The following is a 23,967-nucleotide window of genomic DNA, read 5'->3' as shown; positions in this document are numbered from 1 at the left end:
CAATGGTTTAATTTACATAGTTCAAAAGGTATAATTTACAATACAATACATTTTTACCTAATTTCAAAAAAATGTTATCAAACAATTTCATGTATTTGCAATCGCCATCATTAAGCAAAGTACTTTTGAAGAGTTCCCTGCTCGTACATTTTTTTAACATCTGTGCCGCCCCCTATAAATTTTCCATTAATAAAGACCCTTGGCACCTGAAAAAAAAAATTGTGTTATATTTTTTTATTGTTTATAGCGAAAATATGTAACAAATTAAACAAAAAAAATTATGTAGGTAACTATTTCTGGCCAAATTCGTATTATAAAACGCAGACGTAAAATTAACTTCTTGTGTAATTAAGCTAATAACAAATAACAACAAATATAACGTAAATATTTGCTTAGTTGTGGTTGTCAGTATTTTACTAATGAGAATTTAGTTAATATATGTAATTTATATGTAATAAATTTCTAAAAAAAAAAATTTTTTTTCGTTGTTTCGTAGCTTTGATATGGTTACATTTGAAACTACTAGCAATACCTTTTTTATTTATTGAATACAACTTCATCCCTTACTCCCCGCAAATGGAATAGTTGTATATACATATATAACTTATAGTGACTATATGAGTCACTCGAATTCAATACAGTAAGGTATAACAATCAACTTATATCTATACTTTATACTCAAAGAAAAAAAGGTTATTCATAGCTATAATTGATTGTTTAATGAAACCCAACTTACGGTTCTACCGCCCGTTATCTCTCCAAGGATGTTTTGAATTTCTTCAGTATCATTACGACTATCTAGTTCAACAACATGTGCGGCTACAGAAAGTTTGCGAAATTGCTACATTTATTTAAAGATGAGTATTAATCGTAAATAAAGATAACATTAATTAAGTTCTACGAACCTCTTTGGCCATTGTACAATAAGGACAGTAGCTTTTAGAAAATATAACAACCTTATTGTTTGCGATTATGTCGCGAACCATATCTGCTTGAGGGCTGCTCATATTCACACTTAGTGGAGGCTTTCTTGGTAAAGATGAAATGACTGAACCCATACATGAGCTGTTTACATCCACGTAGATTTCTTGGAATTTTGAAGTGTTTAAAGCAGAGATAAGAGATACCCAATTCTCTGACACTTCAAATTAAGAGCGAAAACCACTTCTCCGACCTTGACAATTCACTGGATAGGTTAGGTTTGACGTTTAACAATTGGAAAAACTAGAATGGCCAGATTGAAATCCTACCAAAAATATATGTGGACAGAGAGATTTGTTACCTCCGTTCAAGTTCACTAAATAAAATGTAAACCAAGGAAAAATTAAAAAACGCGACATGTAAAAGTTATGTGATGTGATGCTTTGTAGTATTAATTCTCAATAAAATATTTAAAAACGGTCAATATATGTATAAAGTAGTAAATATTAGGGGGATTCTCTTGCTCTTGCAAAACCCTTGCACGGTGCACGAATTGCAGAGTTTGGGTCGGCTTTAGAATACCATCCCAGGATTTCGGGAATAATATAAGCATGGTCGGATAGAGGAGGTTCTCCAGATTCTTATTTATATATAGTTGCCGCTGACTTAAGGTTTTTGAGATATTTGCATTTAAAGTTCAAAAATTCAACTGTTTAAAACGCGTGTTTCTCCGATTTATAATTAATTTTACACTTATATTTTTAACTTTTATATCCACTAACACTTGACTAATTCGTTTCTAATTATTTATTTTATATTAAATAGTGTAAAAATAACTTTAATTCCATATTAAACTTTAGTTGAAATCCATTTATTCAATAAGAAAATGGTTGCAAACAAGCAAAAAATTTGTGTTACCATATATTGTAATAGAATAAAAATAAGGCAACCGACTGGTTATGACGTCAATACAAAATTCATTGCAGTGTAATGAGTAATGTAATATCTTTCAGAATTTTTATTATCATAATAAATCCCGGTGTCGGATCGGCCAGGACTATTTTTTTTTTTTGAGTTCAACGCGAAAGAACTGATCACGCCCAAGTGTTGGTCCGACCAGGGTTATTTTTTTGAAGCGCGGCCGAAGACCGCCACTGCTGAAAGGAGTTGAACACGAAAAACTAATGTGTTATTTATTTCCTGTCATTGGGGTATTATTTGTTTTCTTTATTTCTTTTGGTTCTTCAGTGAAATATGTACGTAAGGTAACACTGATTATTAGTTAGAATGCAACCCTTTTGTGATTGTGTGAACAAAATTAATAGAACAAAAATTAAATATTTAATAAAAGTTATTTTTGCACTATATAATATAAAAGAAATGATTAGAAACGAATTAGTGAGAAAAGTGTATATTGCAAATGGAGACTACATTTTGTCTTTGTTTATCAATCGCTGTCAACATATTTATCTTGGAATCCATTGCTAGCAATAAACCGTAATTTTTTTGACGGGCAATTTAAGATTTATAAAAATCAGTATTGCTAGCATTATAATGCTAATGCTATGTTCGGACCGACATTGAAAACATTTTAAAAACACATTTGTGGGTTGTGGAATCTAAGTCGTTCGGACCGACAATGTGTGTTTTCGATGAGTTTTCACTGACAACTATCAAAAGGGGGATTCTCTTGCTCTTGCAAGCGTGCACGATGACACAAAATACAAAAATCCTTTACCGAAATATGCAAGAGAGTACCCATTGCAGAATCTAGTGATAAATGACGGCACGAAAATAAACATGGGTTTTGGTCTAACATATTTTACAGCCATTGCAAATAATTTTCTGCGTGTGTTTGATGTTGTGCCGTTGTACCAAGAGGAAAATTATGCAATTCGTGCACCGTGCAAGGGTTTTGCAAGAGAAAGAGAATCACCCTAATATGACAATATCAACTGACAGCTGTATATGTATATGGAATGTAAACAAATATCAAGTGACAATATAGGGCCGGCAAAATATGTCTTTCAATAAAATTGATTAAACTAGAGCAGGCACCGTTTAGAATGAGTGGAATGTAAGTTTTCAAGTAGTTTTCAGCGAAAACTGTGTTTTCGTTTGACAGATTTACATGGACGAAAAACGAAGTTTTCATGCGAAAACCAGTTTTTCCCACGAAAACATGCAAAATGTGTACGTAAAGTAACACTGTATAAGTTTAGCAATTGGTGTCTAATCATAGAACATAAAAACTAGACAACTTAAAAACATAGAGTGCAGGTTCGATAACGAACATTTAAAAATTTCAACTGGGGAACTCACCTCACCACAATGGAATTCACCCCATGAAAATTTAACATTGTTTACACAGAGAACATAAAACATAGAGAAGGTGTAAATTGAATTTTGTATGATGCTCGATTGGACGGCTAACAGAGCCGAAAAACTTCAACCGGGAATTCACCATATTCGCTGCTATTTAGCAGAAATAAGTAAAAGACGACTGTTTACAAATAGAGGAACGTGCACGAAACGAGAAAAATGGAAGAGGTTAAGCAGAAAATAAAAATGTCTTGTCACATATGCGTGATAGATTTTCTAATGAAGAAAAATTGGAGGAATTATATTTTTTTACACAAATGTGGAATATTAATATCTTTTTAACAATTTTTGCATATATTGGTTAAGAAGTTCAAAATATATATTTACGATTTTTGGATAATTCCTTTCATTTTTGAGCTTTTGGCTTCTATTTTTATAGGTTTATATGCAATCATATTTATTGATATGAATATAATTTTGCTAATTTGTATGAATGCACGCGAAGTAATATTTACAGTCAATTTGGATTTGCATATTTATCAATTCTATTTGATTTTTACATAATAAATTCCCAAATAAATATTTTTGTAATATATTTTTTATTAATAGAAAATTAATTTATTACGTCTTCTATCATATTAACGTTATGGAAGCATACACGTACCAATTATTGTACCAATTTCATCGAATTGTACAACTGATTGTTACGTATATGGGGCAGTTGTATGAGTTGTACCAACTGATTGGATGAAAATCAAAGTTTTTTGATATTTTGTCAAGTTGGTTGTATTAGTTGGATCGTGTTTGGGTTGGTCGTGCGATTTCAAACGATTTCGCTATTTTATTTCGGCTGTCGAAGAGAGCGCGTCATATATAATAAGCAAAGCAACAACTTCCGAACTCATGTTTAAGCAACGAAGTGAATATTCAAAATGAAGTTGACCTCAAAATTGTATTAAAAGTTGTGTCGTATGTAGCGACAAGGGCAATTTCTAGTCCAACTCAATCAACCAACTAATTGTTGTGTGTATGCCTTCCATTATATACACATGTATTTGCAGATGCACATATGTATGAATGTATGATCTATTTGGACATAAGGCAATTCACAATCTGATTAAACTAGTGTTACACTAACACAATGTACAGCGAATTTGCAATTGCAAATATGCAAGACCATTTGCACCAGATTGTGAATTGCCCTAATATATAGAATGTACATTTGCAAGAAATAAATTTTAAAAACTTTATTGAAAAAAAAGATGAATCTGAAGATATACTTATGTATGTATTTTCAAATAGTTCATTAATTTATTAAATTAAAATTTAAACAAATAACATATAGAAATAATTTTTACTTAATAGGTATAATATTAACAACTTTTTTGAAATTTTCGTAATTATCGAAACTTGTTTATTGGGCCAAACAAGTCAAAGATATCGTTATGCTGACCTTTAAACATATTTTGTATATTACATATCCACACAATTCCCTGGTTGATGAAAAATGTTTATTGGATGGATGGATGGATTTCAACTTTTCTCGTCATCCTGATTTATAGATATATATATATATGTATATATCTATCTCGATAACATAAAGGGGATTCTCTTGCTTTTGCAAGATTGCACGATGGCACCAAATGCAAAAATTCTATATCAAAATATGAAAGCCATGAGAGAATTGTATTCGGTCAATTTATTGTAAAGGTCTATTGTGAATTTGCGCACCTTCTGCATTCGTTCTTGACAAGAAACTGTGACAAATCTTAATAATATAAATAAAAATTCTAAAATAAATTTAAAATTTACCTTCCTCAACAATTTAACGGCAAAAGATGTCTTTATGTAAAATGACAGCTGACACAGGGTTGCAATTAATTTTACGTGTCATAGCAAGAAAACAAATATTGGTTTTGATCTGAAATATTTTACAGCCATAGCAAATATTTTTCTTCACGCGTTTTGTTGTTGTGTCGTTGTACAATTGCTTCTTTTTCTAAACTCAAAAAATTACGTGACAACATGATAACATATTTAGTAATTTTGTATTCCATAATTCTTGAAGGTGCAATACACTCACACTTTCCTACTACACTCTCACACTTTTCGAACTTGAATGCCGTCTTGAAACAAATTTTTTCATTCAAATTTTGGGCTAGTTGGCGATCAAATTAAACAGCTGATTCGTCAGGTATTGGCAATGATAAAGTAAATGGAAATGGTGTACATGTTGCCGCAACATTTATTTTATAGAAAGTTGTTGGCAAAATATTGCCAAACATAGGCAATATGCAGTCCCCGTTAGCGATAGTTGAGCAATAGAAGTTGCTTCGAAAAAATCTATTGCTAGTCGAAAGGCGCGATAATAAGTTTGCGTTTATCGATAGTTGCTTTAAAAAACCCGAATGGTCTGTACAGCATTGTCCAGAAGAAAATTTTCGCTGGGAAAATTATTTTATGGTTATAGTGTTTGCGGGTTTTATAATTTAAATTGAAGTTTACTTCGTATCTCTTTTTCTGAAATATACATATATTATTAAGTTTGAGGTAAGTCAAATTTAAATTATACTAGTCTACGTATGTGTACACTGAAATTTAGCCGCCATCTTTGAGTATCCAACGTGTGCAGTAATTATTAGCGTTTATCTTCGTGTTATAAGAAGTTTGTCACGTCTCGTGTTTTAACGTTTCCTTCTAAGTCAAATCCCATAATGGTTTGGTTTTAATATTAAGAATTTATTAAAAGTACTGTTTATCGGTCATTTCAAATAATACAAAACCTGTTTGATTTAATAATGTAGAATTTCGGGGATAATTAAAACGCATCCGTTCCGTCAACTATCGCTTGTTGCTGTTTTATCGAAAGCTCAGATTCGCCGCGCCCGCATCGTACCGGTCAGACCAGATAAAAAAAATCAACTTTTTCGTTTAGTTCTCCTTTTACAAGGAGCAGATAATTTTCAACACCAAATCGTAAGTTACAAACGAACATCCGTTGAAATGCCCGGAGCAGGCACTTTCAAATTATTTATAGGGAATCTTGATGAAAAGACGCAGGCTACTGAACTGCGACCACTATTTGAGAAATACGGTACCGTTGTGGAATGTGATGTCGTGAAAAATTATGGCTTTGTTCATATGGAAACGGAACAGCAGGGACGCGACGCTATCCAAAATTTGAACTCGTATATTTTGAACGACAATGCTATAAAAGTGGAAGCGGCAAAAAGCCGTCGCGCTCCGAATACGCCAACAACGAAAATCTTCGTGGGAAATTTAACGGATAAAACGCGAGCACCCGAAGTGCGCGAATTATTTCAAAAGTATGGAACCGTCGTCGAGTGTGACATCGTTCGTAACTACGGTTTCGTTCACTTGGATTGCATTGGTGACGTGCAAGATGTTATCAAGGAGTTGAATGGTCGCGTCGTCGACGGTCAGCCACTTAAAGTTCAAGTTTCTACTAGCCGTGTACGCCCTAAGCCTGGCATGGGTGATCCGGAGCAGTGCTATCGTTGCGGTCGTTCCGGCCATTGGTCTAAAGAATGTCCACGATTATACGGCGGTGATCGCGGTTTAAGTGCCGGCGGCTATAGAGACCGAATGTACGGTCGTGATCCGTATCCTCCACCACCACCACCACCACCATTCTTACGTGACAGGATCATGGATGGCTTTAGGGTAAATTTTGTATTAATAATAATATTAAGTACGCTATTGACCAACATACATATTTTTGTAACAGTATTAAATATTTCTTAAAAATAGTAGATATCATCAAAATTAATTCGTTTCTTGCTTTTAAACTCTAGACTCCCAATAAAGTATTTTTCTTCGATATATATTTGAATATTTTATAGGGATAATTTAATATTGTTTATTTATATATATCTATATATCAAAGTCGCTATGGGAAGAGATGTACTAGAATAATTCTCGGTTGAATGGGTACAATTTATCTATACAAATATTTGTATATATACATATGTAGTAGCTTTTCACGCGGCTTCGCTCGCATTGAATCCCTTGAATAAATATCAAAGCTTATTATGAACGCTTAACTAAATACATGATAAGTATGCGAATGAGATACCCCGATGATAATCTTCGTGGTGGTAATTTTAACACAAATTTAGTCTAATTAACGCTTTTGATGAATCTTTTTTCAATTTTGAAATTTGTTTTTCAAACAGAAATTGAATCTCAATTTTTTGAACTGAAATTTGCAGGAATAACTGCCCAATTTCTGGGGACACACAACGAAATAGCGTTAATTTTTCATATATCAGATTAAAGTTTATAAATAAAGATAGGAAATGCATTGTTTGAAAACAATTTCGAAATTTATCCCATTCCAAAAGTTATTTTTAGTTGTTTGAATTGTCTTGTTTTATTCTTCCGTTATAAATATGTCTACAAAGTAATTATATATGTATGTATCTGTATGTGAAAGGTGCGTTTAACAGCACGTCGTGGAATATCATATTTTAATTAAATCACTGACGATCGTTGCTTTTTCAGGATTATGATTACTATGATCGTAGGTTTGAAGATACTCGCGATTTATTCGAGAGACGTTACCAAAGCTCCAGAATGCGTGATTTCCCTCCTCCACCCCTATCTCGTCGGGAACCTATGCCTCTCCCCCCGCCACTTAGTGGCAGCATAAGAGGTAGCAGCTTGTCCCGTGGTTACGATTCAATGTTTAGTCGTCGGTCTCCACCACCTCGAAGCAGCAATGGGCTTAGTCGCTATGGGTATGTTAAACTTTTAATAGTAAGGTAGGCAATTTACAAATTTTTTCCATTTACAGCTATGAAGATTTCAGTCGGGATTCATTCGATGATAGAATGATTTCCTCCAGAGGAATGCGCGGACCATCGCCGCCTGGTCGCCGCTATGCACCGTACTGAGATGAACTTTACTTCGGCCACATGACTTATATGAGCGGCAGTTTGTGTGAAGGATAAATGCATACAGTGCACAGTCAAATGACAATTCATTTTTAGATGTACTATTAATTATTAATCATTTATTTAATTTTTTCTATATTTAAATCAATTTACTGATTTTCAAAAGAAAAAACAATAATTGTATACATTTACAATTTAAAAAACAAAATTATGTTACTAGTTTTCTGATTGATTGCATTGTAAACAACTTACAACGCATTAAATACATGGAGCTAAAACTCAATAGTAGTAATTTATAAAATAACACCAACAATTCTAAAAATATAGTACTATTTCTGGCTACATCAATAAAGACACTAAAATTTCCAAACAACTTTCAGCGTACGGTATATGAAGTGTTTTGACCAATAATTTTTAAGACAAATTATTTAATATTGTTTTTGTAATCGGTAAGTACCCGATGAATATTTACTATTCTGTCTCTGTCACACCGTTTCGGTTTGGACAATGAATGTAAACTGTGATTCATCTAAAATGCACACAACAGCCTGTTCTACGCCACCGGAATGACTCAATTGCATCATTCACCTAAATTATTATTTTTAATTTTCTGTACATAACTTATTATTCCTCGATTTATGACCGACATACTATTCAAAGCTAAAATGGAACAAGCACATTTTTGCTTCTTATATTGCTCAAAAGCAATTTTCAAATTTCGTAATTTTGTTTCACAAAATATATGGCCTTTTCCACACAAGACAAAAAAACGTAAATTGTGTCTAATTCAATGATCAATCGAAACTCCACGTGAGTACACGATGTTTCTAACTAGTCTTCGAATGCAGAGTTGTGTTGGTGTTGTTTTTAATCAACTCTTTTTTTTTTTTGGAACAAGTTTCGAACTTTCAAAAGAAAAATTTTGGTCAACTAAAACATACCTACTAGAAAACGGAACAGTTAGTGAACAAACAAAATTTATTATATTTTTAAAACGCTTTTATGAGCTTCACTTGAATATTTGTACCTTTTTCAGTGGCACTGAAAATTAATGGCACTTTAAAAATTTTTTGAAAAGCACTGCAAAAAATGTCCCTAAAACTGCAGCTAAAAGCAACAAAGAAGACAGACAGTGCAGTTCTGTTTTTTTTAAATAATCATACATACTTATGTATGTACATATGTACATACATACTTATGTATTTACATACATACATACTTATGTATGTACATACATATATTATTATGTATAAATGATGGCGAGCTGAATCGGTTTAGCCATGTCCGTCTGTTTGTTTATTTACACGCGAAGTAGTTCCTCAGTTTTGCGGATATCGATCTGATAGCTTGTCGGAAGTTCTTTTCTCCCCAAAAAGCTGCTTTGTCGGAACCGCCGATATTGGACTACAATAGCAAATAAATTCCATACAAACCAAGCAATCGAAATCAACTTCTTGTAAGGAAAAGTTTTTATTTGCTCAAAGAAATCAGATCGGACTACCATAGTGTATACATACATACATATGTATGTAGCTGTCATACAAACTAACTGATCAAAATCAAGATCTGGTAAGAAAACTTGAACCTGTAAGGGATATTATAGTTTTTCTTGTTTTTTATTTTATTTAAAAACTTTTATGATGATTTTCCAAGAATAACATATAACATCATCGATTTATAGGTGAGATTATACAACGTTGGAACATTTAGTTTTCAGTTGAATGTCTTATGTTGGACGATGTAATTTTTGACATACTCTATATAAAATTTGTGGTCACACAGAAACGTGTAATCAATAAGATGATATATGCATACATGTGTCTTTATTTTTAGTATTTTGTTCATAGAATTAGTTAATAAACGTGCTCGTTCGAATTACGAAACAAAAAAATTAGACAAAAAATAAATACAATTTAAATTACTTCATGTAGCCTCTTCAATTAATTGTTGACATGCCCAACGCATAAAATAAAATTTTGAGCTTTTGTGATCATTAGTGCCGGAAAGACGGCTTCCACTGAATTTAGGGTGTCCCATAATATTTCCTATACAACTTTCATTGATATAAAAGTTATTTGATACAGAGCTTAATCTCTCAATTAGTTTATGGGCAATTTTTGACTCGGCAAATACTGACGCAGTATAGGCATATCTTGATTCTTTTATTAACAAGTTTACGATCTTATCTAACTCGTTATTTCTATACAGATAGACACTTAGTACTGGTCCGCAGATATCTTGTGTCATTAGGGGATCCAAAGGGTCGTTACAAACCACCACTGTTGGTTCTATAAAGTATCCATGAGATTTACAATAATTTCCACCATATATAATCTGACATTTTGACTCATCGCTGGCTCTCTTTATATATTTTATAATGCGCTCATATGCAAGTTCGCTGATTACGGCCGATGTTACTGATGTGAAATCACATGGATCTCCCACCTTTATACAGGCTATCTGGTCTAATAGTTCTTTTTTTAGCTGAATCCATAGCGTTTCTGGAACGTAAATGCACGAACATGCTGAACATTTTTGGCCGGAATATTCAAAGGCTGCTTGGGCAGTTGCTTCAGCTACTACATTCACATCCGCACTTTCGTGGACAAAATGGAAGTTTTTCGTACTGCATTCGGCCACCATACGTGGATAACTTTTGAAATTTTTAATTCGTAGATAAGTAACATTAAATATGTTATGAAAATTTGTCGTTCTTCCGGCAAAATTAAGGCCACCAAAATAAGGTGATTTAGTAACTACGTCCACAAATAAGTTGCCATTACATGGTATGAAATTTAGAACACCTGGAGGCAAACCAGCTTTCTTTGTAGCTTTCCAAATCAAGTAATCAGAATATATACTATTGCTGGAAGGCTTCCAAAGCACACAGTTGCCCATAAGTGCGGGGCTTAGTGCCAGGTGAGCAGAAAAGTTGTTATGATTGAATGGTGAAATGGCCGTGACAAATCCGTTTAATGGACGCTGGAAATATTTTGTTTTGATTCGTTCAGGATTACTATTGCTAAGATTAATTTTGGATAGGCGCATTATATAGTCTGCACTTTTTCGTAACAAGCCAATTAACTGGAAAGTATCTTTCTCAGCTTCTTTCGGTGTTTTTGCTTGTCCTAACATAATTGCGGCATTCAGCATATGACGGTCTTCTTCTGCGATGATATCGGCACATTTTCGCCAGATTTCTGCTCTTTCCTTCAGATTGGTACCTTGCCAATATTTTTTACTGCACAATGCTGTTTCAATACCAAGTTTAATCTGTTGCGTGTTGGCGTAATAAAATTTTACCAGCGTACGTCTATGATTGTGAGGATGCACCTGTAGCTGCTCATCGCTGCTAACAATACTATTATCGCCGATGTTTATGGGCACGCGGAAGACAGTTTCTTGCAGTTTATCTAGTGATTCAAAGAGAGCTTTGCTATCCATAGAATTTTGGTTGTAGTTCATCATGTGTTTAAAATACCGTTTGCAACCTAAACTCAAATAGGTGCGGTTGCACGAAAAGTTGACACCATTGTAATTAATTCTGAAAATATTACTCATCTCACTTTTAACATTTTAGCTGATAACGTATGAATTAAGGATCATTTATTAAAATTTATACAAAATAAAGCAATTTCGAAAAATTGAAACTTAAATATTTTTGTATAACGGAAAACCCTCAGTTTCATTAAAAAATATTTCTATGCATGGTGAAAATATAGGCTGCATAATTAAATTATACAACTACGGCTATGGATCCCAGTTGCTGACCTATACCTTCACCATGCCTATTTTCACTGGTATACCAAGAAATTATCTATTTGTGTTACTTTCTGTGCGAGCTTTCGGCCTGCTGCAGTTGGCGCGCTGAATGCTATCATGTCCAGTGGAATTTCCTCTCCGAATATGGTGTTTTGTTGGACCGCATTTATTAGTTTTGTTGCTATATGTAATCGCCTATGTAATGGAGAAACCCATATACGAGATATACCGCATCTAATTAAGCATAAATGTTTTGATTTAAAAGAAAAATACCAAATATCTTACTTTATACATACTTGGCAGGAAATTCTTCTTCGGTGCAACAGTCAAGCTCTTCTATTTTAATATATTTGTTAGCTTTTTCAAGAGGTACAACTAAACAAAGACCAACAATTTGGTGTTTACGGACAGCCAAATAAGCCTGTAATTAAAATGAATACTTTAACTTGTAAAAGAAAATAATGTAGTTAAAAAGCATACAACAAATGTTGGTGGGATCACATAGGAGGCGAATCCCAGCTCCTTATCGACAATTTTCAATATGTCGGCTAAACGTTCATGTCGTCTGGTGTGTGAGGATTCTGTGATACGCAATATACGACCATCCGAACCCCATTCGGGGTATATAGCCACGATATCTTCGTCGATCCAACCCTTAAAACGCAGTAAATGCAAAGATGCATGATAATCGTTATGCAATTTTTCTTCCTCTACTTCATGTATACTATAAACCAGGCCACATTGTTTGCATTGGTGAGCACCAAAGTTTCTTTGTCCTGCATCGATTTGGTATTGATTACTCGCCCGATCCAAATTCAAAGTTCGTGAAAAATCTCGTCTAGATATTTGTTGTAAAGGCTTCCATGTGTTTTTATCAAATATTGGGAAAAGCTTATCCTTGTCTCTATCGATAGACTGAGTTAAAGGTAATGGAGTTTCGCCAACACTTTGTTGAACAGAAGCGTCAATCCTCGTTTTATCTAAAATTTTGGAGTTTTCGGAAATATTGTTTGGTATTTTCACTTCATTATCGACTGCCTGTAAAGTGTTTAAAGGGACTCCTTCTTTTTCTTGTTTCCGTATTGTTTCCATTATTTCATCTGCCTCCTTACGTCTTTGGTTGTAATTTGAAATGAAAATATCGAAATTTTCCTCTGTACATATATTGTTTTCAACTAGAAAGTCCAGCATTCGATGTTGCTGCGCTTCCACTTCTGGATCATCTGTATTATACGGTAGACGTTGACGAAAGTAATCTTGTTGATTTACCAAAACAAAAACTTGGTCAACAATTTTTGCTGCCTCTTCTTTGTGATTATCTGGATCTGCTATGAATATTGTAAAGTTTTCTTCTGTACACATATTATTATTTATTAGGAAATCAAGTAACAAATATTGTTGCTCTATTAGTGTAGGATCAGACGTATTGTACGGAAGCCGTTTACGAAACTCTAAATAATCCAATTCATTGGATAACTGCGTGTTAGGACTTTGCAACGAATGATTAGCTAGAATTTCTTGTTCATTAATAGTTTGATTAGTCATAGTGCTCATAGAATCTTCGTCCATATCCCCATAGGCTGTGTCATCTAAATTCTTTAAAATCGCTTTAACAGTAGCTTGTTCATCGGATATATCATAAGTTGCTGAAATTTAGATATGAATACACACATGAGTATAAAATTAATTTTCAAAGATAACTTACTTGACGGTCTTCTTTTTGGTCTCCTTTTTACTTTCTTTTCTTCTTGTATCAAAGATAATTTACCATTGCAAATAGAAGCTCTAATATTATCTGTAATATGAATTTCTTTAGGCGTAAGGCTACTGCGAGCAGATTTGAAAAATTTTCGTTTTGTTGGAGCGGTAGCAATTCCGGACTCATTTTCAATAATAGCAGCTTCAATGGTGGCTGATTCATGCGAAATTATAGGAATGATTTCTTCCGCAGTTGAAAGCTCTTCATAGTCATCAAAATTGCTATCGATGTCAGAAAAATCTGTATCAATATCTTCAGCCATTTCAAGTTCTTGATGGTTTTTATTTGTCGGCAAAACATATTCAGACGTATTGTTGTTCGTATCATCTATTCCTGAAATAACTGTCAAGGGCCGGGCCATCTCTATAGGATTTTTGCATGATCGAAAAATATTGTGTATCTTTTCTATATTTTGACGCTCCTCTCGTTTAGAGGCGATCCGATTTTTTAGATTTTCATTGCGCAAATTTTTTAATATTAAATCAATGTCTACAGAAGAAAGGGTATTTCGAATATTTTTTTCTCCCGATATAACTGATCGTATCGGTCGTCTAATTTTGTGTTTTACTCCTTTATTAATATTTATCTGTCCAAAACTCCGACGACCACGGCTTCGCGGGGAAATATTTTTATTAGTGATTGGTGGCGATTTTATCTTAACTTGAAAGTTTTTTGGTACATCAACACATAGGCTTGTGGGCCGGGACCTTGAGTAAAATTTTGATGTTGAAATTGTGGCAGGAGCTTCGTCATTTAATGCAATTTTTGGATTTTTTTTGTACGGACTTAACTCTACGTTCTCTTCTGTTACTGCAAAATGCCTTTTTTGTGGTTCGGATCGAAATATAGTGCTCTTATTTACTACTTCTGGAGTACCACTAGAGGTTAATCTCATTGAGGTTTTGAACATTTTTTGCAGCTGCTCTTCAGAACCTTCTTCTTGATCACTATTTGGTGCATTTTCCTTATCGCTTGGAATTATTAAAGCGGTGTTCTTTAATGTGTTTTTAACACATTCGGTACGGAGACTTCTGCGTAAAGGTGACGTACACATAGATTTCGCAAAGTCAGTGGGAGCATCGTTAAGAAAACTTATGGCACTTGATTTACGATTTGAATCTAAAAGCTTTTCAATATTACGTCTACTCCTTGTTGTTATAGAGCTTATTTCTCTAATCGTATTTGAAGATTCTAGTAATTCAATTCCCTCCAACATATTTCCCGCCACTTTAACTTCACCATCAGAAAATAAACTTTTCTTCCTCTCGGATAATCTTGGCGTTGGATGGCGTGTAATACGTGGTTTACTTAAACTCTTTGGAGTTTCCATTTATACAAATTTATTGAAAAAAACCATGTGAATATAAGAAATTGCTTTTTATCAGTAATATCAACACAAAAGAAATGCGCCAATTGAGTTTGACATATTTATAACTTAAAAACAATAACAGCACGGTTACCGATAAATCGATAAATAATTTAGATTACAGATTTTTTATATGAAGTAGCTACTAGACACTTTTATATCAACTTTTATAATGCTAATAGGATACGTCATCACTTAAGTTACTTGTAAGAGATTCCTTCGAACCTCTCTATTGGTATTTATCTCTATTTTTAATTTATTTTTGTTCGTTTACACATGAAAGTGAAACGTTATTTAAATTATTAAATTTATTCCTAAAATAATTAAATAAAAAAACGCAAAGACTTTGAATGCTAAAGACAACGTGTAAAAGTTATTTGACTAGTTATCGATATAATTTGCGAACTAGTTTGAAAAACTATATGTTAGTGTTCGGTTAACAGCGTCTTTTTCATTGGCGTTTTATTTGGTTAGCCACCTTTACTGAAATTAGTTTCTTTCGTTATTGTTATGGTTACCTACGAGTTACAGAAAACTGGCCGATACGTTACTGATTATCGTTGTATTGGTTATTTATCCGTTACAGAAAACTGGTACCTCGCCACTTGCATTGAGTTATTTGTCTGTTATTCATCAGTTACGTTCTTCCTTATAAAAAAAAAAAACAATTGTAATTTTTATTTTATTTCTATTTATTTATGGATTTGTTTCTTGAAGTTTACATGTTTATATATATTAGGTATATCTTTCATTTCTATTTTAACAATTTTTCGGTATTTGCTCAGGATTAGTTTTAAATATTGGCATTTATATATACATTAAAAGCTAAATTTTTCTTCTTACAAAACTTTTACAAATTTTTTGTAATTATTTTAGATTAGATTTTAAATATTAACTTCTATATATACATATATATATTACAAACTGAATTTTGCTTCTTACAATAAAAATTTTAGCAACATTTACTATACTATAATTATTATTTTGATCAAAAGCTTATATATATTTGTTATATTTAATTTATTTTGTTATACTTTGTATAATTTAAAAAAAATAGTGTATTAATTTACTAAAACTATTTTCTAACCAAAAATTGTAAGTGATTAGAAAACATTTCCCGTGCGATTCTGTACTGTGATACAGTCACAAGTCTATAAATTTGAGATTTTAAGTTAGAGACAATTTTTGTGACTTGAGACGATTATGCTATTTTGTAATAACATGTTCAGACCGACACTTCATCACATGATTTCGGCTGCTGAGTGGTTTATTCTACTAATCCTATAAATTTATCAAGATTTCGCCATACAAAATTGACAGTTCAAAATCACTTCATCGAAGTGATTTGAAACTGATCCACGCTGAATCTCTCGGTGCACTGATTTTGCGCCATCTACTTGTCAGTATACGAAATCTATTACATTATGACAGCTGATTTAGACACTACAAAAAGAAAAAATGTGAAAAATACAATTTTTTGTAAAGCAATGAATCTAATTTCACCTGAAAATCGACTTAACAAATGAAAAAATGCGGCCATTATTTCCATTATATGTGACCTGGTCTACGAAAAGGGAGCTAACGTGAGAAAACTAGTTTTCTGGGGAACAACTGTTACAACTCTTTTCGTCAGGTTCTCTTTATCTCATTAATGATATTAATTTTTGACACCTAAGCCCCCTTTCCGTAGACCAGGTCACATATGGAAAATATTTAAAAGAAGACAGCTTTTATTTCAAAATACTAAATGACAATCTTTACTTTTGATAAATATTAAGCGATGTGAATTCCTGAATGGCAAAAAGAGCTGTTTTTCATCTTTCCATCGGCAGTGAGAACCGACTGATTAGTGAAGGGCTTAAATGTAATTTAATCCCTTTAAATTCTCGGTCTGAACATGGTATAAGTGACAGTCACAAAATCTATTACATTTCATTAATCAGACATTTTTTTACACTACATGTGAAAATAAATATGTCGATAAAAAATATAAAATTTTCTATAACATAGTCAAAAAACATAATAATTAATTAAAATATGTGTTGACTTTGTTAACTTTATATAAAATGGATTCATTTTCAATTTTTTTCGTGTTTGAGTTGTTTACAAAATATAAAAAAAGACAATCGATTAATATTTATGATGATCTCTATTCAGTATATTAAAAATGGCAAACAAGAGTTCTTATCAGGTCACAAATTTGAGACAATATTTTGAGACTAACGCTAGAGACTAGTCTCAAATTGAGACTTGACCTTAAAATGTCTCAAATAGTGACTAGAGACTGCTTACAGAATCGCGCTATCAATTTCCTTCTCTATTGATTTACGCACAGTCTCTATTATTTTTCTTTACTGGTGTAGAAAACGGTTACGCGGTATAAGCCGGAGGATGGAGTCATGTTTAGAAGTTCACGTAAGTGAGGAAAGTTCTCTGATTGCCACTCACTTGGGAGTGGCCAGAAACGATTATTTTACTTCCGGTCCTAAACCCAGTATTCACTGGGTAACCCAAGATCATCCGTTTGAAGGCGAGCTAAAGTGAGAAGGTGAAACATCCCCTACATAGGGTTGTGTGCTGAGTCTAGGACCAATAGTTAATTTTTTATCAGTCAAACCTTTGCGATTCAATTCGATACACAGCGACCATGTCGGATTGCATGTTGGATTGAAATCGACCATTTCATAATAGACATACACGAGTTCTTCATCTTCCGAGATGACAGTCCTCTGCGTTAGAGTAAGATTATACTACGATTGTATTTCTAAATTTTGGATGAATAATGATGTTGAAAGTTTCTTAAAAAATAGAGAAATTAGTGTAAGAATTATGATACAATGCAATGAGTTGTTAATTTTTTATTGAAGATCATTTCAGGATAGTTTATTGGAGATCATTTGAGTTTGTCGGCTTAGGATTTATATTATTAATTGAAACCCCAAAGTGGTGTTCTTCAAATGGTACAACACATTGTTAGCCTTCTTGATGTCGCGCGCCGCTTCGCCAGTAAGGAATAAAGTTAGCGAAGGAATTTTGATTTATTTGAGATTTAAATGATTTCTTTTAGACGCGATACACCCAATGTGATGCTATTTGACCCCATATCTGCAAAATGGGGTGAACAAAGTCAATTTAAGCATTGCACAGCCATACCTATCTTTGTAGCAAGTTCGCCCAAACTCTGCGCGGCCAGAGCGCACACCAGCTCAGGTTAATGTCAGCTAAAAACGCGTATCACAAATCAACCATTCGAATGCCTCAGCCGCGAACGGAACTCCTCCACTATATGCTTCGTACAAAGCAGCGTTTTATTAGCCTGTTTCGAAAGATAATCGAATAATAATCTGAAAGAGTTCGTGTACTCCGTTAATTACACACAGAAAAGACAGAGCCGTGGGCATGCGCTTATTGGTGTGAAAATCTTTCGTATATTCCAAATCATTCGCTGCTAATTGCAAGGCAAAACAATCTTGAGGCCGCAAGACAATGTAAGTAATTGGTCTTTACAACAGTAAAGCAGAAAATAAGCAACCCACCTTGGAATCACTATTGGTGAAAATATCTCGCAACGCAACACAAATCATCCCACTCGATTTTCATCTCCGGCAGCGCATTGTGAGTTTTGCTCCGTTCTCTGCAATTATATGTGATAAATTCTTTAGAAGGAAGATACAATTTAATCTTTTATCTTCTTGACAACATCTTTTGAATCTCTTAAAATATCAAAAAGTCGCTTACCTTAAAATTTTTTTTTCAAATAATGCTGCCCATAGTTGATAAGAAATATATGTATACATAGCTATATGTGCATTTCTCTATTACGCATTCAGAAATTATGTATGTTGCTTCTCTTATATGCTTCCAACATTCATTCCAACCATTTAAAAACAAGCACAAGTTTTTCAATATGTGGTGGTGTACGAGGTGAAAGTTTACAAAAATAGTAGTGAATTGGTTACCTCCGTCGCTTTGAGTAGAATAAAAAGTAATTTAAATTTTCAAAATATTAATTAATAATATTATATTTTCTGACTTATATGTATGTCACACATAATTTTATTATTTTTATCTCCATGTTGTTTTTGCAGCGGTTCATTAAAATTCGTGTATTTCTGAACGCATATCTGACAATAGGTTTCATTTCATCCTTGGACAAACAGTACAGAAGGCAAGTTTGAAATTTTTTATATAAGTATGTATAACGATATGCATTCACGAAGAGAGGACTTTAAATTATAAAATATAATGTTTTAATTAGTAAAATTTCATTTAATATGCACTCTATTTAAAGAGTAGTAGATTCTCTTTAAAGTCGAGTTTTAATCGTGAACACTTGATCATGAAGATGGTTTATAATAATACTTACAGAAAAGATAAGGCCAAGGTTTACTCCTTTTATACAATGAACTGTAAGATGTCATTTAGTATCGAAAAGATCATAAAATGAGCTTGAAATCAATGTATGGAATGCCAGTTTTAAAATAAAAAGAGCATTGAAATATTAGACGTTTGATTGTTAGAGGAAAGATGTAATTTACTCAAGCTTTTTAATTGGGTTGGAAGAGATCCTTATAATATTCTCAATAACAATTATTTTATGAGAAAAGAAAAAATATCCTCAAAAGATTCTTTAGAATTTTCATGTAGCGAAATAATATTGTGCATACATATACATACATATGTACATATATGCATATCGAATACAAGTATTATAGAAGTAAGATAGAATGCTGCCTAAAATTCTATTAAAATCAGTAATAAACTTTTTAAATTTACAGAAATTCAAATTTTTTTTTCATTCCATATCAACACAAAGAAAAATGGTACCGTTTGGCAGGCAGGTTAATTGTGCAAATAGGTCTTATTTAATAAAAACTTCATTTATGATTTTAAGCTATTTGGATTTTTAATCAAGTTATATATTTTATTTAAATCAAGTTACATATTGAATCATGTATAAAAAATACACACAGTGAACTATAAATACAAGGAGATGGTTTGACTTTGAAGTGACTTATCTCCTACATTATTAAAACTTTTGAGTTGATAACAAATATTGGGTAGTCGAAAAAGTCTTTTCGTATTTCTAATCAAATTTTTACAAATTTTTTTATATTTATAATAATAAATAAATAAACAAATATGCACCATTTTGGGCAACCACTTTTAGCCATTATTCCATTAGTGTAAAATTTCATCACAGTTCCCTTATACCGAGTTGTGGATCAGTGCTCTCAGAGAGCCGGAGAACAAGCCGTGTAGAAAATCTTTCGGCTGTCTGTTCTCGATGTCGAACCTTCTTTGTGTCTGTTGATTTGCATTTTTTGCTGCACAGATGAGGGTGCGAAACTTAGCTTGTAGTGCACAATCCTGCAGAGGGGATGTTTCGCCTTCTCACCTTAGCTCGCCTTCAAACGGTTGTTCTTAGGCTACCCAAAAGATATTTGGTCAAAGACCGGAAGTCCTGAGCTGCTTGAATCATATGTAAAAGAATCGTTTCTGGCCACTCCCAATTGAATGGCGATCAGAGAACTTTCCTCACTTACGTGAACTTCTACACATGACTCCATCCTCCTCCTCTTTTAAGTATTTCTCCTAATTAATTAGAATAGAATTCTTTAGTTGATCATCTATTGAACACGTCAATAGCTTAAAATATTTTATATCTATGACGTGCAAGTGTTCTAACCTTCTGCGTTACTATTTGTGAGTGTGAGGGGACTAGCGTAGAGCACGATGATGAAAGCCGTGACGCTGTAGTGAATGAATCTCCATGCGATGATATTTGGCCCGTGAAAAAATTGATAGAAAAGGTTTGCAAGAGACTGTGCAAAGAGGCGATGGTGAAGGCTGCGGTATTATGATATGGCTCAATGGAGATAGTACTGTATGGCATAAAGTTTGTTATTTCACTCAAATCAATAGAAGGTTCTGAGTTTGCAGATGCCATCGGAGAGCTGACAGTGGGATTTTAGAATACCCCAAAGCTTCATTCCATATCTATACAGTAGCGGACAAAAAAAAACGGGACACTTAATTGTAGTTTAAATTTATTTTATTTTACTTTAAATTTAGTTTATTTATTTTACTTTAAATCGATGTAGTGTTAACAGATCAAACTTTATTATACAAGTAAGTATTTATTTTAGTAAGTACATAATTCAGCTACAATAAAACGCTTTTATTTATATTCCTGAGTATACACATGGCTGCAAATAAAATGAAATGTGGAAAAAGTCCAAAACTGACTGAAGTTGATAAAGCCATAATTTTGGCTTTGCAATCACAAAACTTGAGTATACGTGAAATTAGTACTGTCGGTGCTTTCCTTCAGAAATATGCGAAGACAAAATCTTTAAAACTCAAAACGGGTTCCGGACGCCCGAAGAAGACTACTACCAAGGATGACCACCATATTAAGTGGATTAGTATTCAGAACAGATTTAAAACAGCTGAAGACATCAGAAGCGAAGTTCAGGAATTAAATGGAACCGAAATCAGTACGCAAACACTACGACGGCGCCTTCAAGAAGCCGGACTAACTGTCTGTCGATCTGCCAAAAAACCGCTATCGACAGTAAAAATGCGACAAAAACGCCTCCATTGGGCGAAACTGCACAAAATCTGGACCAATGAAGATTGGAGAAAAGTAATATTTTCAGATGAGTCCAAAATTAACATCTTCGGGTCAGACGGAATGTCGTACGTTCGCAGAAGAGTTGGCGAACGTTTCAGGATTGAGTGTGTCAAACGTACCGTCAGGCAGGAAGGGAGTCGGATAATCTGGGGTGTTTTTCCTATCATGGTGTTGGACATTTGGCCTTGATTGATGGAAATATTAACGCCATTAAATACCAACAGATCTTAGAGGAAAACCTGGGCCCTTCAAATGAAGAGCACTTTTCCTATATTGACAACATAATTTTTTAGGATGATTCTGCGCCATCCCATCAAGCCAAATCGGTAAGTCACATTTTTTTATATTACAAAACCTTATTAACATTTCATTTTTACAAAGACATGGTTAATACATATTTTAATTTTTTTTTCAGATAAAAAAATATTTAGCAGAATTGGGTGTTTTATCACTGGACTAGCCTGGGAACAGTCCTGATATAAGCCCCATGAAAATCTTTGGCACATCATGAAAGCGTAGATAACTAAGAAGAGAGTAAGGATTTGTCAGAACTTGACCGAATAATTGAAAACGTGTGGTATAACGGTATACCGGCACAAATTTTACAGTCTTTAGTTGATTCCATGCCCGAACGAATAAAAACCGTGATAAAAAATATAGGAGGTGCCACGAAATATTAAATCAAGATATTTTGATGTCTCTATTAATATTACTAATGTAAAAAAAATCGGTTTTTACTGTATCGCGTTTAGTTTTGAGAACATTTTTTATAAGTATCAAGTAGAAATTGAAATATCGGAAATATTTTGTTTCGGCTTCTAATAAAAAAATGGAAATATTTATTTTGAACTAAATTATTTATTTTTATTTCGATATGCTCATCATGCTTATGCTTATAAATCAAGTTTTATGAAAATTTGTATATATGTATATAAGTCCACATTTTTAAATAAAATCAAATAATCACACATTTTTAAGGTGTCCTCTTTTTTTTCTCCGCTGCTGTATGTTGTTAAATCTTCGATTGCATTCATCAGTGTCTCAATAATGCTGCACAGATTCACTCCATTTTGCCATTTTGACGGCGACGGAGTCTCTCTTCTACCACGAATCCCACACCGAATTTGCGCTCCTGTAAATGCCACAAGGACTTACATGTCTCAGTCAATATGGAAGTAGTCATTTTGGACGGCAGTGACGTCATAAAAATTGGTCAAAATATCTTTTTGCTCTTCATTAAATTAGAGTTTGTTTGGTAGGTATTTTGTGGTTCCATTGCCATGGCTTTGAATTGCAATTTTCAGCGGAGGTTTAGACTTTTTTGGGCCACTGTATGTATGTATATACATTCACACAAGATAATTGAAGCGGTGCACCGCAATAATGATAATCAATAATCATGCTTACTTGGGTATTTTTTTTACGTTCGAACAAAGAAGAACATACAAGTATACTCAGAGATTCTTTACTGCGTCGTTGCTCAGCGTAAGTGAGTAGTAGAAGTGTATTATAGTAAATATGACGAAATGCACACTGAGCTAAGTAAAATATTTCAATGATTAAGAAGTAAGGAGGGGCTAAATTCGGTGGCAACCGAACATTTTACATTTTATACTCTTGAAACTGGCAAGAATCAAAGCTTGGAAAATTCCTTAAGGTGGTGGCAGAACTTTATGTTAATGTATATTTGAAATAGTTAAACTTCGTTTTATTGCTATTTCTTAGTTCGAGTCAGCTAAAAACATACTAAAAATATCTTCAGCCTAAACTTAATATATTAAGTTATGTTAATGTGGAAAACACCAATCAGAGGATCGAAATTCTTTATATTAGATTTGTGGGATATAGACTATGGTATAGACAAATTCCATTCTAATTAAGACCAGATAATGGAGAAAGGGACGGGCTAAGGTATACTTGAAAACCTATTTTCAAAAAATTTTTTAATATACAATTCACACACTGACCAACTTATTCTTCAAATCGCTTGTTAGAAAAATGAAAATAATTATACGAAATATATGGGAGTTGCGGTAGTATCGACCCGATTTTATCTAATTTTGCCAATACCACATTTAACATGCCACATATGGAACTTATAAAATGTTCCCTGGGTTTAATTAAGGTACCTCATATACAAACAGCAATCATATGGTGTAAATTCAGCCTGATGTTCGAAAATTCTTATATTAATTATATAGCGATTAGGTGAAATTTTCGCCCAATTTTATCTATTTTAGGCACAAAGATACACTGTTATGAGTGAAACACGCTCTATTTTCTT

At 33.2% G+C, this 23,967-nt stretch overlaps 4 protein-coding genes across 4 annotated transcripts; 1 reads left to right on the top strand and 3 right to left on the bottom strand.

Moving 5' to 3' along the window:
• Positions 1-17: 17 nt before the first annotated feature.
• On the bottom strand, positions 18-1,209 carry LOC120776826 (glutaredoxin-C4). The gene is made up of 3 exons (XM_040107846.1): positions 906-1,209; positions 737-841; positions 18-206 (listed from the first exon to the last, which is right to left on the bottom strand). Exons 1-3 carry the CDS (start codon positions 1,056-1,058, stop codon positions 111-113), a joined length of 354 nt encoding a protein of 117 aa, XP_039963780.1. The 5' UTR covers positions 1,059-1,209; the 3' UTR covers positions 18-110.
• A 4,417-nt stretch (positions 1,210-5,626) lies between these two features.
• On the top strand, positions 5,627-8,548 carry LOC120776824 (RNA-binding protein lark). Its single transcript, XM_040107844.1, has 4 exons — positions 5,627-5,793; positions 6,048-6,927; positions 7,768-8,003; positions 8,060-8,548. Exons 2-4 carry the CDS (start codon positions 6,247-6,249, stop codon positions 8,157-8,159), a joined length of 1,017 nt encoding a protein of 338 aa, XP_039963778.1. The 5' UTR covers positions 5,627-5,793; positions 6,048-6,246; the 3' UTR covers positions 8,160-8,548.
• A 796-nt stretch (positions 8,549-9,344) lies between these two features.
• On the bottom strand, positions 9,345-11,736 carry LOC120776822 (delta-1-pyrroline-5-carboxylate dehydrogenase, mitochondrial). The gene has a single exon (XM_040107842.1). It carries the CDS (start codon positions 11,718-11,720, stop codon positions 10,083-10,085), a length of 1,638 nt encoding a protein of 545 aa, XP_039963776.1. The 5' UTR covers positions 11,721-11,736; the 3' UTR covers positions 9,345-10,082.
• On the bottom strand, positions 11,734-15,109 carry LOC120776821 (N-acetyltransferase eco). The gene is made up of 4 exons (XM_040107841.1): positions 13,627-15,109; positions 12,402-13,567; positions 12,218-12,342; positions 11,734-12,155 (listed from the first exon to the last, which is right to left on the bottom strand). Exons 1-4 carry the CDS (start codon positions 15,008-15,010, stop codon positions 11,954-11,956), a joined length of 2,877 nt encoding a protein of 958 aa, XP_039963775.1. The 5' UTR covers positions 15,011-15,109; the 3' UTR covers positions 11,734-11,953.
• Between the last annotated feature and the right edge of the window lie 8,858 nt (positions 15,110-23,967).

Source organism: Bactrocera tryoni, chromosome 5 (genome assembly GCF_016617805.1).
Source record: "Bactrocera tryoni isolate S06 chromosome 5, CSIRO_BtryS06_freeze2, whole genome shotgun sequence".
Classification (NCBI taxonomy): domain Eukaryota; kingdom Metazoa; phylum Arthropoda; class Insecta; order Diptera; family Tephritidae; genus Bactrocera; species Bactrocera tryoni.
The sequence above is the reverse complement of the archived record's forward strand: the minus strand, read 5'-3'. Positions and strand labels throughout refer to the sequence as shown.

Excerpts from the sequence above, each read along its gene's own strand:
- LOC120776826 (XM_040107846.1), bottom strand. The coding sequence starts at position 1,058 with ATGGGTTCAGTCATTTCATCTTTACCAAGAAAGCCTCCACTAAGTGTG. Across the intron at positions 842-905 it reads ATTGTACAATGGCCAAAGAG|CAATTTCGCAAACTTTCTGT; the intron begins GTTCGTAGAACT and ends AAATAAATGTAG. Across the intron at positions 207-736 it reads AGATAACGGGCGGTAGAACC|GTGCCAAGGGTCTTTATTAA; the intron begins GTAAGTTGGGTT and ends TTTTTTTTTCAG.
- LOC120776824 (XM_040107844.1), top strand. The coding sequence starts at position 6,247 with ATGCCCGGAGCAGGCACTTTCAAATTATTTATAGGGAATCTTGATGAA. Across the intron at positions 6,928-7,767 it reads GGATCATGGATGGCTTTAGG|GATTATGATTACTATGATCG; the intron begins GTAAATTTTGTA and ends TTGCTTTTTCAG. Across the intron at positions 8,004-8,059 it reads AATGGGCTTAGTCGCTATGG|CTATGAAGATTTCAGTCGGG; the intron begins GTATGTTAAACT and ends TTCCATTTACAG.
- LOC120776822 (XM_040107842.1), bottom strand. The coding sequence starts at position 11,720 with ATGAGTAATATTTTCAGAATTAATTACAATGGTGTCAACTTTTCGTGC.
- LOC120776821 (XM_040107841.1), bottom strand. The coding sequence starts at position 15,010 with ATGGAAACTCCAAAGAGTTTAAGTAAACCACGTATTACACGCCATCCA. Across the intron at positions 13,568-13,626 it reads ACCAAAAAGAAGACCGTCAA|CAACTTATGATATATCCGAT; the intron begins GTAAGTTATCTT and ends TCTAAATTTCAG. Across the intron at positions 12,343-12,401 it reads TGATCCCACCAACATTTGTT|GCTTATTTGGCTGTCCGTAA; the intron begins GTATGCTTTTTA and ends TTTTAATTACAG.